This window comes from Eubalaena glacialis, chromosome 13 (genome assembly GCF_028564815.1).
Source record: "Eubalaena glacialis isolate mEubGla1 chromosome 13, mEubGla1.1.hap2.+ XY, whole genome shotgun sequence".
NCBI classification, from domain to species: domain Eukaryota; kingdom Metazoa; phylum Chordata; class Mammalia; order Artiodactyla; family Balaenidae; genus Eubalaena; species Eubalaena glacialis.
In genome coordinates this window covers 66,969,378-66,990,129 of record NC_083728.1, presented here as the reverse complement: position 1 = coordinate 66,990,129, position 20,752 = coordinate 66,969,378, and the positions used below count along the sequence as shown (strand labels likewise).

General features: G+C 41.2%; 1 protein-coding gene across 1 annotated transcript in view; it reads right to left on the bottom strand.

Annotated features, from left to right (window-relative positions):
- SHISA9 (shisa family member 9) overlaps nucleotides 1-20,752 on the bottom strand; it is a 292,491-nt gene that overhangs the window by 22,535 nt on the left and 249,204 nt on the right. Inside the window, exon 3 of the mRNA XM_061209503.1 lies at nucleotides 2,975-3,130. Coding sequence (XP_061065486.1) covers nucleotides 2,975-3,130 — 156 coding nt within the window. The remainder of the gene's footprint in view (nucleotides 1-2,974; nucleotides 3,131-20,752) is intronic.

Here is a 20,752-nt window from a genome sequence, read left to right as displayed (position 1 = left end):
AAAGAAAGGAGCTCTCTTTAAACATGAATGAGTGTGATTTCAACAAGCACACAACAAAAATAAAATTAAATAAATAACATAAAAATTAAATTAAATCAAATCAAATTAAATAGATGGGAAGTCTTGTTTGGGAAGAATTTATCTCAGGAACTACCAACAATTCCCACGCTTTTCTCCCCAGAGTTGGTAGTGAATGAAGGAGACATATTTAATGGTCCACGGGTATTCTAATGAGTAGAATGAGTAGAACTGTTTAATTTTCCAATTTTAAAATTAGAATGGAGCTTGGAAACTAGAGAGTTCAGGTTCTTCATTTTCCACACGAAGAAGCTGAGGTCAGGGGGTTTTGGTGACCAACCCACTTGATGTTCTGAATATTAAAGCCTCCAAGAGAACACTGATTTTTCCAGAGGTATTTTTGAACTTGGCAGTTAACCCTAAAGGCTGTCCAAGTCTCCCCTTATTTACTGAATTGAAATTTTTAGAAAATGAGTCTGGTTATCAGAGACTGCAGAGCTTTCCACAGCAAACCATTTTTTAAACGACTTCTCTACTGGGTGGTAACGATTTTGTTAATGAAACGCATTTCATCATTCACAGCACAGTCACATTATGCCTTAATAGAGAACACTTGAAAGAATGTTTATTATGGGATTTGCATTTCATTTGGGCGGGCAGACTCTGGACTCCTGGGTAACCCATCGGGTCATGCATTCGCTCAGTCTCCCCCTCACTGGACCTCACAAGACCATTACAAGACCATCTGTGACTCAGATAAAGCTTGTGAACTCCCATAATAGTCAGAAAAGAAGGACCAAGAAGAAGAGGGGCACATCAACCATAGCCAGGACTGGGGAGGGTACCCCAAGTGAGACCCTTCAGAGTTTTTAGAAGATACAGGGGTGCTCCCTTCCAACTAAGCTTGTCAAAGACAAGCTCATTCCTTCATTCAACAAACATTTCAGGAGTTCCAGCTTTGTGGAAGAAAGTGTTACTCAAGGAGTGTCAAATAAACTTTCAGACTGCAAGTTTAATTCCAAATGCACTGCAAACATTTGCTATACCAAGAAGCCCTGAGTCAATGCTGGACAGAATCAAGGAATTCTGTTGGAAGATCCATTTATGATTTACCCAAAGAGCTACTGGGTGTTGAGGGGGAAGGAAACACTGGGTCTAAGTTGAAGAAATGAGTTGTTTTGGGTAATAGGACCAGTTCAAAAAGAAAAAGACGTCTGGGTGGATTTTTTTTAATGCAAAAGAAGAATCAAGTATAACAGCAGATGCTCTTCATCACCTAAATGCAAGGCTCAGAAAGGGAAGTTGGCCACGGAATAGTGCATGAAGGCTTCTGCAGTTACATTGGCACAGAGGCCCTGACTCTTTCTCTCCTAGGCAACAGCTCCCTTCCCTTCCTAGTAATATCTGAGTTTATGTGAACACGTTTAGGATGTATGTGCTCTGCAAACACACAATACGGAATAGAAGAAATCTGTGGTCATGGGTGTAGATGAGGGTTGAGGTGGGTGGAGAAATTCAACAGGAAACGTGGGAGATTACTATGTAAAGTCTTACGAGGCTTGGAATTTAGGCAGCACAACCTGTGCCCTCAGAATTATAAGCACCATCAAACCCTCTTCAAACGGTTCCATTTGGAAATCGTGGGAGATTGAGGAACATGAATACCTAAAGATGGACTTCTGGTTCAAACGCTAAGCTCCAAGTATGTGCCTGGCCCTCTCTTGGGCACCAATATGCTTGTTTTATGAATCTGATGTCTGTAGACCGTGGTTCTGACAGCAGCCTAGACATGTGATCATGCCTGTGCTTTCGTTTCTGTCCTGAGTTTGTAACAGAATTAGGATATTTCATACTGGAATTGGTCAGCACATGTCTCCTGTCCCATCTCCAATGAGGAGCTTGGCAGTGGGGAGAGGAAATAGGATGAGAAGCTGATTATAAAAGAAGGCATGGGGTCTGGGAGTCTTCTGCCCGCCCCAAAGCTTGACTTTGCGTGGGTGCTGCTTCCATCCTATAGAACGGGGCCATGAGTCATTTGTTGAGGAGCCTGGGTCACCGTCAGACTCCCTCATGTACAAATCGGGGGAATGGACTGAACCCCCGCCCACCCAGGGCTGTGGGAAGGGAGCAGCAGGAGCACAGGCTCTGCAGTGATAGAAACACAAGTTCAAGTTGCCCACAGGCTGCTTGATTCGGAGCAAGTTAAATTAGCCTCCCTGAGCCTCAGTTTTCCTAATCTGAAAATTGGGGCAATACCTATGCCTTCCTCTTTGGAGCGCTATAAGAAAATAAGACAGTGTCTATAAAAGGGCCAATGCAATGTCTGGCACTTGATAAGAACTCAGGTAATAGGAGCTCCAGGCTCCCCCCAACCCCCCAACACCAGAAATGTTTACATCTGGAAAAACAGGAGTTCCCTGAGATAGGAATGTGCAGGCTTACCGACTTCTCCGAGAGGCTGGACTGTGTGGGTGGTGAGTGTCACACTTAAAGGGCAGGGGTTTTGGAGACCAAGTGTCCTGGATCCTAAGTCCAGGTTCCCTGAGGATTCGCTAGGGCAGACGGTTGATGGCGAAGGGGCTGAGGTATCGGTATGATCCAATAGTATCCACGTTCTCCTTCTCCCCCCCACCACCCTGTCCCACACAGCAAGGTAGGACTTGACCTGGGGCCAAGAGAAAGCCGCTGAGGGGCTCTGGTCCTTAGTAAACTGTGTCCCAAGTAAAGAGACCCAGAATATATGAGAGAGAGACAGTGAGAGAATGAGACAGAGAGAAAGAGAAATAGAGATTTTGAAAGATAGATAGATGATAGATAGATAGATGATGGATGGATAGATAGATGATAGATAGATAAGAAAGACAGAAAAAGGAGTAGAAAAAAAGTAGGGGATAAGGAAAGCTAGAAGGAACAGAAAAGTACAGGAGAGAGAGAGAAGAAACAAAACAGCACTTACCGACAGCCTTCAAGGAGGCGTACTTGTTGAGCTCTTTGCCAGGCGGCTGCTGTTCGTAGGGGTTGGAGATCTGGCCCAGGCTCGGGTAGGAATGTGGATGGCCCATCTGCTGGAGCAAAGGGGAGGTGGGCACTGCGTTGTTCATCTGGGTGGCGTCTAGAAGTGAAGAGAACAGACGGAGATGGTCACCAGTGGGGCAGGACCTTCTACCCACCCCCACCAAGGCCACATCCCTTGAGACCAAAACTCCACGCCCTTTGGGGACACGAGAGGGAGGGCAGCCGAGGATGGGCAGGTATATTGGCAACAACCAACTCTGCATTGGAGAGCAGCTGAGGATGGTTGGGTAAAGAGCAAAGGATTCCCCTAGAACACTTCCATCTCCCCCCAAATTAACATAAGGTCCTATCACTGCGGGGGCTACTTTTGTTATCAAAGCAATATACATATAAAAAGATGACCAACTTCAATAACAGTCAAGGAAATGCAAGTCAGGACAACAGGAGGCCACTCCCCTGCCAAGAGATTGGCAACAATTAAAAGGACTGAAGGACACCAATCTAGCAAAGATGTTGGAAACTGGACAGTCTCATAAACTCACGGTGGACATATGATTTGCTGTATCTACAGAAAGGAATCTGGCAGTGTGTATGGAAATTTAAAATGCATGTGTATGTTGACCAAATAATACCACTTCTAGGGATGGAGCCTTCAGAAATACAAGCAACAGAATGTGAGGATATTTGTTCAGAGGTGTTCTTTGCACCATGGTTTGTAAAGTGAAAAATAAAAACCACACAGAAACAACCTGAACTCCTATCAATGCAGGAATGCTTAAATTATTGTACATCTGTATTAGGTACATAATATGTACATACATATGATGGGCTATCATTCAGCTGTTAAAAAAATGAGTTAAAAATCAGTTAACTAGGGCTTCCCTGGTGGCGCAGTGGTTGAGAATCTGCCTGCCAATGTAGAGGACACGGGTTCGAGCCCTGGTCTGGGAAGATCCCACATGCCGCGGAGCAACTAGGCCCGTGAGCCACAATTACTGAGCCTGCGCGTCTGAAGCCTGTGCTCCGAAACAAGAGAGGCCGCGATAATGAGAGACCCACGCACCGCGATGAAGAGTGGCCCCCACTTGCCGCAACTAGAGAAAGCCCTCGCACAGAAACGAAGACACAACACAGCCATAAATAATAAAAAAAAAAAAATCAGTTAACTATACATGTCAGACTGGAGAGTTTCTTATGGTTTATATTGTTAAGGCAAAAAAAAGCAAATGTCAAAGTAATGCGCATAACAGGGCATTTGGTTTAAAGAAGAGAAAATCTGTGCATATTTTTGTGTGCTGTGGTTTGCAAAGACTGAAAAAAATAGGTAAAAACATACAAACTGAATATTGGCTACTTAGAGGGACTGGAATTCATGGGGAAAAAGGTTCAAGAAGTTTTCCCTCAGGAATTATTCTTTGAGCTGTTAAGGGTTTCTGTCTTCACCCTGAGAACAATGGGATGGACGGACTGAAGGCAAGAGTGAAATGGGAGTCACGGAGTCCAGGTGAGAGAATTATGGCTCAGTTTCAGGCAGGAAGCAAGGGTTCCCTCCATCTTCATGAAGCACATCTGGAGATCCAGATCAACATGGCAGTAGTTGCTGGCAGTCCCTTGAAAGATCCCCTTTACTAGCATGTGCACCCGTTTCCCAGCCACTGTGTCGGTTGCTCAGAGCTCACAGGTGCCCCTAACGTCCAAAAAATTGTTCTCGGCTGATGGGAGCCACCTTCCTGGGCTTAATCTGCTTAATGTCCCTCACCCTCAGCACCCAGGGTGGGTGACAACCAATGCCCAGCTGACACTAAGGTACCAAGACCAGCCCTTGCCTCAAGGTGGGGATAACTTAATGGAGCAAGGGGGGCTCCAGAGCTCCCATGGGTTGAGACAAGTTTAGAGCAGGGGTCAGCAAGCTTTTTCTGGAAAGGGCCAGAATGTAAATAGCTTAGGCTTTGCAGGCCATCCAGTCCAGAGACTACTCGACTCTGCCCTTGTAGCAAGAAAGCTGACATAGACATTATGTCAGCGTGGCTGTGTGCCAATAAAACTTTATTTAAAACTTTATTTACCAAAATAGGTGGCAGCTGAATTTGGTCCACGGGCCATAGTTTGACAACCCCTGGTCTAGACTTTATCTGAAAATGAGAGCCCCATCCCTGTGTGGCTCCTTTATCTTTCCTATTTTGTTTCCCTCACAACCTTAGAGAGGTGTGGGTGTTTTACTCCCTCAGAGCCTCATACACCTGAACCCCTCTCTCAAGCACTGCTTCTAGGCAATTCAACCCATGACATATATAGAATAAGTTTGGCTTTAGAAACCAATACACTCGAACGGAAAGAAGCAGGGTTACCACAGCTGAGACACAGAGATAAGGAGAGTATTTTTATCACTGCACATGCATGGGCCATCCCACAAGCCCAACTGTCTAATGGGAATATCGCCAAACATAAGCCAAGTCGCCCAGCCGCTGGCCAGCATCTGAGGAGGCGGGCATGTCTCTCTGCCATGATAACTCTTTGGCTGGGATTCAGGTGGGGCAGAAGAGTCCTCAGATTAATGAAGTCATGGTGGAAATGTTGTCTCATGTAAATTACAGCTCTCCCTATAGCCTGGACCCCACATCCTCTGACATTTTCCTCTCCAGAGCAACCTGCTGGGGAGGTCTGTCTGCTTCCCCTGGGCATGTCAGGCCAGACATGTTTGTGCCCAAATGTTGGTGTAATAGGAAGTGATTTACTGTAAGTTCTCATTGTTTGCTGCTCTGTGGGGTTTTTTCCCCCAACACACACACACACACACACACACACACACACATATATTTTTAGTGGACAGCTACTGTTTTGTGTATTCAGAAGTACCAGTTCCAGGCACTCTGCTTCATCCCCATTTGACTCGTGATTAGCCGCCAATCACTGTAACTCTCTTAGTTTGGGTTTTCCCAGAAGTCACTGAGATAAGGACTCAAGCACAAGCATATTTGGAAGATGATATCAGGCCATACTGCAGACAAGGGGTGAGGGGGCGAGATGGGAAAGAGAAAGAGGCAGATAAAGAGTGCAATGCCCAGCAAGGGGCAACTGTGGAGAATGGGAGTTTAATCCCACTCTGGCATTCTGGTAAATGGTGTTGAGTACATGTCTCAGAATTCTGTCAGCCCGTGGGCAAGTGAGCCCCTGAGTATTTATGTGCCAGCTCCCATCAGTCGTTGTTTGAGGGCTGCTTCTGGGAGACAGTAATTCCTCAGCACTTGTAACCTACCATGTTCATGGGAAGAGTGAGCTCTGGTAGCCAGAAAAACTCTTACTCAGAGATGTAAGTAAGAGCTGGCAGTTGGAAATCAGGCCAGTAACTCACCCTTCTGGTCGCACAGTGATCATGTGATCCAAGTCAGACCAATCACAACACCTCCTTCTCCTCACAGTGATTGGGCCAGAAGTGAGCATGTGATCTAGGCTGGGCCAATCAGAGTCCTTCCCTGCATTTTTTCTATTGGGAAGCTTTGGAGTTAAGGAGCCAGGAGGCCATGAATTCAAATTTGTTTGAACCTACCATGTGAAGAAAATCTTTCTTCATTGTGAACGAATACGGAAAGAAGCAGAGGAGATAGGGAAGCCCCTTTGTGAATAAGCTAGTGTGCTTTGGGGTTACTGTCACATGCAATGTAAGTTCTGACTAGTGCATTGTTGTCCTGAATCCCACTGGGAGGCTGGAACTGACCAGAAGGGAGGCTTCCCATGGGGCCTGCAGAGTGCACCAAGGTGGAACAGGCATTGGCCCTGGATTTTCTACAGAGCTTCAGTAGAAATTTCAAACAGCAAATTGACCGAGTAGTGCATAGAGAATGCCCAAGGACGTTCATAAGTTAATTAACTAATATCTTAATGGCAGGTTTTTTTTGTTTTCTGGAAATAGACCCTTAACTAGTTACAGAGCTGACACCACCTAAGCCCATCATCCAGTGAGAGCCCTTACTCCCATCTCTTTGCTCTCTCAGTCCCAGATCGCATCCACTATTTTCAAACTCTGTTTCCAGTCCTGCCAGGGGAAATGCTAAACACTTCATTAAAGAAAAAAAAAAGTACAGAGATATTCCTTACCACTTGGGATAGCCTTTTATATTCTTAGACAGAATACTCCATTATAAAGCATTTGCTTTTGGATGATTTCTCCCAAGTCCTGAGCTAACTCAGGGGCAGCGAGTAGTTACTTAATGAAAGTGGGTAGGACTGAGATGGCCCACCAAAGCGATCCATCACAAAGGAAAATGAGGCTGCCCCAGAGTCACATTCCTACTTTCACATTCAGAACAACAGGAAGCAAATTTCTGGCAGTTTTAGATAGTCATTTTTTGCTAGCTTCCAGGCGCTGATTATTCAGAAATACTGAAATCCAGGCTCAGGGCAGCAATCAATAATTATTAAACAGACATTGGCGACTGGGTTTCTTAAATGTTATTTTCATTTTACTGAGCAGGAGGATGGACCAGCCCTGGCAACCCAGTTTTTCTGTGAGTTTTCCACACATAATATCCAGCTAAGGAGGACAAACAAGAGTAGATGGGAGGTAAGCTCAAGTTGGCATCCAAGAAAAATAGAATAGGGTGAGTGAAGAGAGAAGAGTAGGTTATAATGTGCAAATCCTGACCTTGTCAATTGAGAGAAGATGCATAAAGATAGGAGATAACTATTTGAATGTATGTATATATGTAGTATTTATATATGTCCATGCACGTGTATGTATTTATATACATATGTACACAAATATATAATATAATGTATGTTATATTATATATTATATATTTTATACATTATATAATATAGTATATAATACATACACTAAGTATATATACTGTGCAAAAGAAATTATATATATAATTTATGTATTATATAGTATACATTTTATATATAATTATGTTTTATGTATTATGTAATATAGTAGGTATTTATATATGTACACACATATATAATTATATATTATCAATTTTATATATTATATAATATAGTATATAATATACTAATTAAATATACTATGCAAAAGAAATTATGTGTATACATAATTTATATATTTACTATATATATTTTACATATAAATTATATATGTGTGTGTGTGTGTGTGTGTGTGTGTATATAATTTCTTTTGCATAGCCATGACCACAGAGGGAATCCAGTAGGACCAGCCATGTCTTGCTCTCAGCAGTATGGTTTCTCTTCTAGATACACCTCAGCCCCAGGGATATCTTATCCAACTCACCTCTGTAGAAAGGTACTTTCTACCCAAGGTCACAAAATAACTTTCCCTGCCTCATTATAATTTCGCAACTCCTTCTGATCCTTAGAAATAACTGACGAGGACTTGCTGTTCTGGGATGCTGCATTCCGTCAAGACCCTCAGTCAGCAAACAAGAAGTTGATAACGTCCCCATGTTCTCCTCCCTAAGACAGAAAATGGGCCTCACGTATTTGACAATCATTTTCAAAGAAAGTTAAAATACACTTACTCTATATAGAAGTATCTGGCAGACTTACACCAAGGTAACCACCATGTAAGTACTGTTATGATGTGGTATATCTTAGTTACTAAACAGACTAATGAATGCAATCCAGATAGGGTCATTAAGGTAAAAATGCTCAATTACAAACCCTGGGATGATGCTCTAGTTTTCTCAGAGCAAAAGAGGCAGATACCAACTATCAGAAACTAGACCAGTTTGGCTCATCTTGGAGGAAAGGCAACAATAGTAAGTTTTTCAAGGCATATCACAAGGAAGAATTGCACAGAAAGGCGCAAGACGGTCAAAGAGTGCTGTTCTGTGGAGCATATATTATGTGCCAGTCACTTGGTAATGAACTTTTCATGCGCTATCTCCTTAAATCCTCATATCAATCCTGTGAAGTAATGATACAGGAACAATATATCTTTTAAATAATTTTTTATTGTAGAACAATTTTAGATTTACAGAAATACTGCAAAGATAGCACAGAGAGTTCCAATATACCCCGGCCCCAGTTTCCCCAACAGGGTACATTTGTTACAATTAATAAACCAAGACTGACATATAACTATTAACTAAAACCCATACTTCATTCAGGTTTCCTTAGTTTTTGCCTAATGTCCTTTTTCTGTTCTAGAATCTCATCCAGGTAGCACATTAAATTTAGTCATCGTGTTTCTTTAGGTATCTCTTGGCTGTGAATTTCTCAGACTTTTCCTTATTTTGATGACTTTGACAGTTTTGAGGAGTACTGGTCAAGTATTTTGTAGAATGTCCCTCAACTGGAATTTGTCTGATGTTCTCATGACTAGACTGCAGTTATGGGTTTGGGGGAGGAAAACCATACAGATAAGGTGACATTCTCATCATAACATATCAAGGACACATTCTATGATGACATCATTATTGATGTCATAAATATCAATATCGCTGCCTGAGGCAGTGTTTCTCAAATCTCTCCACTATAAAGTTACTCTCTTTTTCTCTCTTTCCATACCATACTCTTTGGAAGGAAGTCACTATACATAACCCACACTTAAGGAGTGGGAAGTTATGCTCTACCTCTCTGAGTACAGAGTGTCTACATAAATTATTTGGAATTGTTCTTCATAGCAGATTTGTCTCTTCTTCCCCATTTAATTATTCACTCAAATATATATATATATATGATATATATTAGTGTGGACACATGGATATGTATTTTATACTTTGGATTATAATCCAATACTATTTTATTTTGTTTTTTCACTCAAATTTCCCCAGGTTTGGCCATTGGAATCTCTTTCAGTTGGCTTCTACATTCCCCCCTGCCCTTTTTTTGGAGAACTTTCTTACTTTCTAGCAATGCAAGATGATCCAGGTTCATCTTGTTTATTTCCTGCCCCATCCTAGAATCCATTTCTCCGAGGACCCTGGCTCCCTTTCTTGGAGAATGGTGTTAGAAACCAAAATCTGGGGGCCAAGTGTGCTCATGGCTTCTAGTCCCTCTCAGCTGACTGAGCAAGGAAATCTATGTGTGTAGACTGACTCATACATATATACATATCTATAAAAATTTATATATGTAACCATCTGTGTCTGTATTAAGCTTAACATGAATTCATCCTGATATCTCCAACTCTAATCCATTATCACATGGATCAGTCTAGCCTTCTCCCCTTGCTCATTTATAACCTCCCACCCCAACAATGAGAAGCCTGGCTCCCATCCTCCACCATCCATTTACTTAGTTGTTTAATTCCAGTATACATGTCTAGCAATATCAGAATTGTTAACCCATAGCCCTATGGGAAAACAACTCTACCAACTAGACTGCAGTCTTAAGGATAATGTATTTTTCAAATTATTAGTGTGCTTTTCTCTTTTGTCTTCCTGAGTATATGAGGTTTACCCCAAATGGCCCAGGGCATCCATATACCTAGGTAAGGCTAGGAAATTAGGATTTATTAAAGAAGGAACACAAAGAAAAATGGTGGTGATGATATTGATTAATGATAAAGAAGGTGAAAACACAGTTATATACGTAATAAACAGAAAGGTGTTATTATTTCATATACAAACTAATGTACTATTCCAAGAGTCCCTATGAGATACTATTATTAACCCCGTTTTGCACAGAGAGGTTTCGTGATTTACCCAAAGTTACACCACTTGTAAGTGGCAGAGCCATGCTTTGGACCTGGCAGTCTGACTCTGGAATCTGTGCTCTTAGGCACTTCCTTACTCCCTCTAAAGGAGTTAAATGAAAATTTCTGACATTCAAAAAATGACTGTGCAGCCAGAAAATAATAAAAATTTTAAGTCACAGTATTGACTTTGGAAGGTAGTTTTTACTAAATTCCTTTATCTCTACTCTTTAGCATATTAAGGACCAGTCTTGGTTGGCAAGACCACAGAAGTTTTTGGCAAGGGTGGACCAGAGAGGAAAGGGATGGGAAGGCTCTGATTCTAGGAAATTGTGAGAATGAAAAAAAAGAGAGAAATAAGAGGGCCTAAGATCATGTCTCTCAACTTTCCCCCTTTGGTCTTCAGACCCAGGTGAAGGAGAATAATGATGGATGAGTTGAGGGTAATGCTGAGGGCAAAGACCTCTTGTCCCACTCCGCTGTTTGGGATTTTGGAAGAAACTCACAGTGAAGAAGCTCTGAGCTACCAGGGGGTAGCTGAACCTGTTAAGAAATAAAGTAGTATAAAAAACTAAAACTAGAGTTATCATATGGTCCAGCAATCCCACTCCTGGGCATATATCTGAAAAAGATGAAAACTCTAATTCAAGGAGATGTTCAGCACTATTTACAATAGCCAAGACATGAAAACAACCTAAGTGTCCATTGACAGATGAATGAAAAAAGAAAACGTGGTACATATATACAATGGAATATTACTCAGCCATAAAAAAGAATGAAATAATGGCATTTGCAGTCACATGGATGGACCTAGAAATTACCATACTAAATGAAGTAAGTCAGACAGAGAAAGACAAATATCATGTGATATCACTTATGTGCGGAATATTTTTAAATGACACAAATAAACTTATATACAAAACAGAAACAGACTCACAGACATAGAAAACAAATTCATGGTTACCAAAGGGGGAAGGGGGGGAGGGATAAATTAGAAGTTTGGGACTAACAGATACATACTACTGTACATAATAGAGATAAACAACAAGGACCTACTATTTAGCACAGGGAACTATATTCAGTATTTTGTAATAACCTACAATGGAAAAGAATCTGAAAAAGTATATATATACATATATATATATATATATATATATAAACTGAATCACTTTTCTGTACACCTGAAACATTGTAAATCAACTATACTTCAGTAAATAAATAAAGTACCAAAAAAAAAAAAAAAAGAAAAAGAAATAAAGTGGTATGGTCTGAGTACAAGATTGTCTGGTTGGAGTTCTTCAATGACCCTCATGTACCAGAAGGCCTGAGAGCAGGGGTCCTGCTACAGAACTTGTCACTCTGGGGCACTGAGTCCCATACAGTGGCATCGAGTGAGATTCCTTCCACTTTCTTTTACACTTTCTTTCCCAAGTAGATGGTTAGCACAGCCCAGCTCAGACAAAAGTCATAGACTCAGAAAGGCCAAATAGAAAAGCACATTAACCACGTGAAAAATTTACCCCTGTTTCTCTAAGTATTACAATCCTATTTTACAGATCAGGAAACAGAAGCTCAGAGAGGTTGAGGTGCTTTTCCAAAGTCACACAGCATGTTAGTAACCATCTGGATTTGATCCCAGGTTTGTCTAATGGCAAAATTGGTGTTTCCTCCACGAAGCTAGGATGCCTTTAGCATGAACCAGGCTCAGCATTAAGCCTCCCCTATGAAGAGAGACTCTTCTGTCTTGAGTATCTTTCCTTATAAAATTTCTCACTTAGATGAGTAAACCACTGACCTTTTTGTTTCCTCTTTTATCCAGAGAATAGAAGTTACTGTTATATCTAGGGAACAAGCTGGGCTCACCCATCCTGAGAATCCCCTACTGCCTTGTGCAACCCGCCTGTGCTCTGACCTCTCCCACTCGGCTCATCCATCTATTCCTCCTCATATCTTTGGGTGTCTACGGCGTGCCAGGCATTGTGTTTGGTGGACAAGTTCTAGCTCTTACACTGCTTACTAACTAGAGGAGCTCATAACATTTTTCCAAAGCTTTTTTCACACTTGAGAAGTACCACATTTCTGCCTGGCCCACAAGGCCATGTTGATGCTGCCCAGGGTCCTTCTTCACCCCTACTCTTTCCAACACATTCTCTGTGTCCCGTAATGTAGCCTCAGCAGACTCTCTCCACAGACCACACCATCCAGAACAACATAATGAAAGAAGAATGAACGGAGTTTTGAGTCAGTCAGTTCTGCATTCAAATTCTGGCTCTTCCATTTCCCAACAGCATCTTTGGGGGGTGTTATACAACTGACTCTGTGAGTCTCAGTCTTCTCAGTTCTAAAATGAGGACCAGAACATAAACCCTCTCAGGGTTTGCTGTGAGGTTTAGAGGCTGCACGTATACCATGCTCAGCATACACGAGAAACATAATAAGCACCCAACATAGTGTAGCTAAAGCTTTATGGCTTCCAACAGTCAGGGAAGCCAAGACAACGTGATGCGTGGCCATGAGAAGAAGAGGGTGTTAGGTTTCCCCAAGGCGCTCTCTGGGCTCAGAATTCTTGGACACATTCCAGATTATTCAATTGTCTCAGAACTGGACAAATGAGAGAGAATAACAGGAGATATTCCTGTGGGAACCAATTGCACTGGTAATTCTCCTAACAACAAAAAAGAGAATAGACATTCAGAAATTGTAACAGACCTCTGGCTTTTAGCTCTGTTTTCCATTCTATCCTGTCCAAACCTTTACACCCAGCATCCTTTTTAAGAGAAAACCTGAAAATTATAGTTTGAAACATCATGTAGATTTTTCTCTGGCCACAAGCAAGCAAAAAAAAAAAAGAATCAGATCAAACTCAAAATTACCCTGAACTTGTCAAAAGAGAACATAGCAGGCTAGCCTCTTACCAGAAAAGGTTGATGTAAAAAGAGAATTCAATTCATATTATTGAATCTTGGTGGCAGAGGGTTCAGAGGGAATTTGTGATAGAGAAAAAATGAACATATATCATTGGAAAACCTTTGGCCAATTGGGCATGTGTGTTACCCAAGGGTTTATATTTTTAAGCATGCAAAAAAATTTTTTTTTAATTTTGAGCATCTAGAATGTGAATATTTTGAAACTGGAGTTGTTAAATATTTATTTAATGTTCACTTCTGGCCATCTTGTGTGCAGACTCTGAGGGACAGAGATTCACTTCAAATCTGAGGTTGTGCTCCAAGGAGATGCAAGCCTAGGATAGGAGGCAGATCAAGAACAACACAGGTGAGAAGGAGGAGAGTTAAAATCAGAATGGTTAGTACTATGATACAGCAAAACACAGAGTTCTGTGAAGGCCCAAGGGAGGGGGTACCTAACCCAGGTTTAGAAGGTACTTTTTGAAAAATACTCTCAAAGACAGTAACAAGAAGAGGACTTATTAATTTGAAGTAGCATCGTGTGTCTGTTCAAGAAACTACAGTTTATTGGCATCACTTCTGAAATAGGACATCTCTAAGGTGGTTGAACTCACCATTGACGGCTCAGCATCATCATTAAAATATCAGAGGTGGTTGTTTTATGCTCCAAGCAGCCGTTTCCCCAGAAGTCAACTTGACAAGCTAGTGTAATGATGGATGTTTGTCCCTTCACTCAGGACAAACATCCATCATTACACTACTTCAGGAAATTGACAGATAAATGGACAGCTAAATGGATAAAGAAGATATATATATACCCCACATCTTCTTTATCCATTCATATATATATGTGTGTGTGTGTGTGTGTGAGTGTGTGTATTTATACACACACACACACACACACACACAGGAGTCTGGGATTAACATATACACACTACTATATATAAAATAGATAAACAAGGACCTACTGTATAGCCCAGGGAACGATATTCAATATCTTATAATAACCAATAATTGAAAAGCATCTGAAAAAGAATATATATATGTATAACTGAATCATTTTGCTGTACACCTGAAACTAACACATTATAAATCAACTATACTTCAATTTTTTAAGAAGGTTAAAAAATAAATTTAAAAACAATTCTTTAAAAAGATTAAATGAGGTCATATGGGTGGGCCCTACTCCAATCTGACTGTTGTCCTTATAAGAAAAGAACATTTGGACACAGAGATGCACAGGCAGAGGAAAGACCATGTGAGGACATGGCAAGAAGGCAGCCATCTGCAAGCCAAGGAGAGAGGCCTCAGAAGAAACCAAACATGCTGACACCTCGATCTTGGACTTCCAGCTGCCAGAACTGTGATAAAATTAATTTCTGTTGTTAAAAAAAAGAGCCCCCAAATGCAAAGGTTGTTTCATTTCTGCTCCTTCTCCTCCCTCTGTGTCCTCCTCCTAATTCCACTGATTTAAGTTTTCTTTTCTACCCCATCATGGTCAGTCTGTTTTATCAGCTGCATGGTGAGGAGCAGCCAGCTGTCTTGGACTTTATTGTTTCTAGTCCTAATGTGTTGTGGGATTTGAAACGCGATACCCACGCTTATTAGGATAAATTGTAAAGTAACCACTAGCCGCATATCAAAATAGTATTTCTTCTGCAAAATGCTCTCCTTTTTTTCCTACATATTTCCCAAGCTATCTCTGAATCATCTTCCCCGTCTCTGCTTAAACGTCATGTCCTCCAGGGGACCTCCCCAACCCCATCCTATCCTAGTTACCACTGGAGCTCTCTGTATTCACTCGCTAGGGCTGCCATAACAAAGCACCACAAACCCCGAGGGCCTGAACAACAGAAATGTATCATCTCCCATACAATGCAATATTACTCAGCCATAAAAAAGAATGAAATCATGCCATTTGCAGCAACATGGAGGGACCTAGAGATTATCATACTAAGCATAGTAAGTCAGAAAGAGAAAAACAAATACAACATGATATCGCTTATACGTAGAATCTAAAATACTACACAAATTAACATATCTACGAAACAAAAACAAGACTCACAGACATAGAGAACAGACTTGTGGTTGCCAAGGGGACGGGGGTCGGGGAGGGAAAGACTGGGAGTTTGGGATTAGCAGATGCAAACTATTATATATAGGATGGATAAACAACAAGGTCCTACTGTATAGCACTGAATAACTTTGCTGTACAGCAGAAATTAACACATTGTAAATCAACGATACTTCAATAAAATTTTAAAAAATGAAATGTATCATCTCCCAGTTCTGAGAGCTAGAGGTCCGAGATCAAGGTGTCAGCAGAGTTGGTTACTTCTGAGTATGGTGAGGGAGAATGTTTCACGCCTCTTGCCTAGCTTCCAGGGGTGTGCTGGCAATCATTGGTGTTCCTTGGCTCCTAGATGCATCACTTTGATCTCTGCCTTCATCTTCACGTGGTGTTTTCCCTGTGTGCATGTCTGTGTCCAAATTTCCCTTTTTTATAGGACACCAGTCATATTGGATTAAAGGCCCACCCTGCTCTAGTGTGATCTCATCTGAACTCATTACATCTGTAATGATCCGCTTCCTAAACAGGGTCACATTCTGAGGTACTGAGGGCTAGGACTTCAACGTATCAGTTTAGGGGAGGGAGGACACAATTTGATTAGAGACATCCCCTTTCCTTCCTTTCTTTATCCACGTGAATACACTGATCTATTTTCAATGCCTGTTTACCCACACTTCTGAGGTCAGTGAATACGGTCACCTCCTCCACCCCTCCATTTCCAATGCCTATCCTAGCTCTTTGCATGGAACTGAATTCTAATACAGGAAAGGATGAGGGAAAAAAAGAACGATTTTCATGGACCTGCTATGTGACAGGCAGCATGCAAGGTGTTTTACCTAAAAGTCAACTATTTGTCTAAGAAAAATGCATTGAATGTATTGGCTTAGCAACAGCCATTTTAGTTGCTCTGAAATTTGTTTTTGCTTTTTGGAGTGTCTATGCAGTGGATAGGTGTTTTGTTTATGGACCATTTGATGCCTGGACAGCAAATGACAACAACAACAAAGTAAAGCAATATAATAGATGAGAAAACTGGACTCAGTTTAACCAAACACTATGGATGCTACACTGCTCAGGTGTGCATCCTTCAGGTGATAACGAAGGACATATGCCCCACGGATGGAGGATGAAGGATGTTCTACACCAAGTCTCTAGTAAAGGCAATTCCACACAGGGGTTAAAGGATCCACTAGCCAGTCCCACTTCAGGGGCTGTTAGAGGAATTTTCCAGCGTGCACCAAAAAGACCTTTAGCTCATGCTGTGGTTGAAGATTCAGAAAGCCAATGTATGTGGCATGATACTCTTTGATTTCCCTATCATCCACGCATTTTGTCTACTCAAGAGCCCACTTGATTGGGGTGCAAATCTCCCTCACTTAGGGCCTGTCACAAAGAATATAAGTGACTGGTTATGAAATTCACAGTGATGGATACTACCATCTTTCTCCCTCTCTTCCAGATCTTCTAAAGTCCCCTAAAATCACCTCCTCTCACTCAAAATGCCAATACCTCCTCTTGAAAAGTATTTTAGAGCAAAATGAGATTATGGAGAGAGAACAGATCATTTAGAGACAGAAGACTTGGATTCAAATGCTGCTCCAGCAATGTATCAGCTGTGAGGCCTTAATCAAATTAATTGACCTCTGGCACCTCTGTTTCATTGCATATGAAATGGGGGAAATGGGAAACTAAGTATTAAATTACTGAATGCAACACACATGCCAACAAAAGAATTAAAACCAGGATCTCGAAGTGGTATTTGCATACCCATGTACCTAGCAGCACTCTTCACAATACCCAGGATGTGGAAGAACACACGTGTTCATCAAAGGATGAATGGATTTGAAAATGTGGTATATTCGTACACTGGAATATTATTCAGCTTTAAAAGGAAGGAAATTCTGGGACTTCCCTGGTGTTCCAGTGGGAAAGACTCCGCGCTCCCGATGCAGGGGGTCCGGGTTGGATCCCTGGTCGGGCAACTAGATCTCACATGCATGCCTCAACTAAAGAGTTCGTATGCTGCAACTAAGAAGTCCACATGGGACTTCCCTGGTGGCGCAGTGGTTAAGAATCCACCTGCCAATGCAGGGGACACGGGTTCAAGCCCTGGTCCGGGAAGATCCCACATGCCGCAGGGCAACTAAGCCCGTGTGCCACAACTACTGAGCCTGCGCTCTAAAGGCTGCAGCCGCAACTACTGAGCCTGCATGCCACAACTACTGAAGCCCAAGTGCCTAAAGCCCGTGCTCCGCAACAAGAGAAGCCAGTGCAGTGAGAAGCCCGCGCACCGCAACGAAGAGTAGCCCCCGCTCACCGCAACTAGAGAGAGTCCGCGTGCCGGCAATAAAGACCCAATGCAGCCAAAAACAAATAAATAAAATTAATTTTTAAAAATAAATAAAAAGTTAAAAAAATTTAGAAAAAGAAGTCCGCATGCCGCAACTAAAAGATCTCGCGTGCCACAACTAAGACCTGGCACAGCCAAAATAAATAAATAAATAAATAAATAAAATATTTTTTAAAAAGGGAAGGAAATTCCAATCCATGCTACAACATGGATGAACCTTGAGGACATCATGCTAAGTGAAGCCAGTTACAAAAAGACACATACTATAGGAAGCACCTAGAGTAGTCAAGTTCATAAAGACAGAAAGTCGAATGGTGGTTGCCAGGGGCTGGGGAGAGGAGGGAATCAGGAGTCAGTGTTTGGTGGGTATCAGAGTTTCAATTTTGTACGATGAAAAATTTACAGAGGTGGATGGTGGTGACGGTTGCCCAACAATGTGAATATAAATTACACTACTGAACTATACACTTAGAAATGGTTAAGGCGGTAAATTTTATGTTATGCATTCTTTACCACAATTTGGGAAAAAAACCACACATGCCAAGTACTTTACCCACACATCCTTCAAAATACCCAAACCCATGGCATAAGTTAGGCATTATCATCTGCTTATTTTGAAGACGAGAAAACCAAGGCAAAGGGAGGCTTTGGTCAAGGTCACAAGGAAAGAGACAAAGTCCAGCTCTATCCAAAGCCAGTGCTTCTTTCTGTATACTAAGTGATTCTCTATGACAGAGTTCAGGATGCGATAAAACAAGGTACATCCTGAACACACTCACTTTAGTGCTGGGCACACATGAGAGCCTGTAATGTTAGATCCTTTCCCCCATAACATTTCCATTTTAAAAAAATTTAAGCCCCTAGAAAAACAACCTAGCCATTTTCTTCTCTGAGAATGCTTGGTGGTGATTGTTTTGGTTTTTTTTAAATTTATTTATTTTATTTATTTATTTTTGGCTGTGTTGGGTCTTCACTGCTGCACGCGGGCTTTCTCTAGCTGCAGCGAGCGGGGGGTTACTCTTCGTTGCGGTGCGCGGGCTTCTCATTGCAGTGGCTTCTCTTGTTGTGGAGCACGGGCTCTAGAGCGCAGGCTCAGTAGTTGTGGTGCATGGGCTTAGTTGCTCCGCGGCATGTGGGATCTTCCTGGACCAGGGCTCGAACCCGTGTCCTCTGTATTGGCAGGCGGATTCTCAACCACTGCACCGCCAGGGAAGTCCAGGTGGTGATTGTTGAATAAACCAAATCCTTTCTAATTACAGGTTGAGCAAATTCATTCACTTATGAAATAATCACCATGTGCCATTCCTAGGCCAGGCATCTTTCTGGGTACTGCAGAAAGAGAATTGGATAAGACTCACTCCAGCCTTTGAGAAGCTCAGTTCAATGGGGGGAACAGACAGGCAAACAACTTCCCTATAACACATGTGATTACAATACTAAGTGGAATAAGTCAGAAAGAGAAAGACAAACATCATATGATATCATTTATATGTGGGATCTTTAAAAATGATACAAATGAATTTATTTACAAAACTCACATAGACTATGTCTGTGAAATAGACTCACAGACATAAAAAACAAACTTATGGTTACCAAAGGGGAAAGCAGGGATTAACTGGGAATTTGGGATTAACAGATACAAATGACTATATATAAAATAGATAAACAGCAAGGACCTATAAGGACCTACTGTATAGCACAGGGAACTATATTCGATATCTTGTAATAACCTATAATGGAAAAATAATCTGAAAAAAATATATATATATAACTGATTCAGTTATATATATATATAACTGAATCACTTTGCTGTACACCTGAAGCACCGTAAATCAACTATACTTCAATTAAAAAAAAAAGTAGGCTTGTCATACTAAGTGAAGTAAGTCAGAGAAAGACAATTATCATATGATATCGCTTATATGTGGAATCTAAAAAAGGGTACAAATGAACTTATCTACAAAACAGAAACAGAGTTACAGATGTAGAAAACAAACTTACGGTTACCACAGGGTAAGGCGGGGGATGGATAAATTGGGAGATTGGGATTGACATATACACACTACTGTATATAAAATAGATAACTAATAAGGACCTGCTGTATCGAACAGGGAACTCTACTCAATACTCTGTAATAATCTGTATGGGGAAAGAAGCTAAAAAAAGAGTTAATGTATATGTATATGTATAACTGATTCACTTTGCTGTACAGCAGAAACTAACACAACATCGTAAATCAACTATACTCCAATAAAAATTAAAAAAAAAAAAAGTAGGCACAAAAGTCAGAGGCTATGTCTGTTTCAAGATGGGACATAACTTATAGTAATCCCTCCGAATTCCTAAAAACAATTGTCAAATATAAAAAATAAACTTTAAAAATGCAAAATGATATCACTATGAGCTATCATTACGTATCTATGAGTGGCAAAAAAAACCCCAAAATTAAAAAATCTGACAATTCCAGGTCCTGGTGAGGACATGGAACAACTGAAACTCTCATACCTTCTGGGTACATTGTAAATGTCTAGACCCGATGGCCTCTTAGAACTGTATGTCATAGGTTCCTGGGCAATCTAAGTTAAGAAACTAAGTTAACCAGAGGTCATTTGCCTTATAGACTCGTGGGATATTTTCATAATTGCCTGATAACTCTCTCGCATTACAAAGCCATCAATGTCCTAGGCCAACATCAACCCAAAGAAAGAGACCTAAACGAACATTTCAAGTCTTGTTCCATCAATTCCATCCTGCTCCCAACACAACATTTCAAGGCC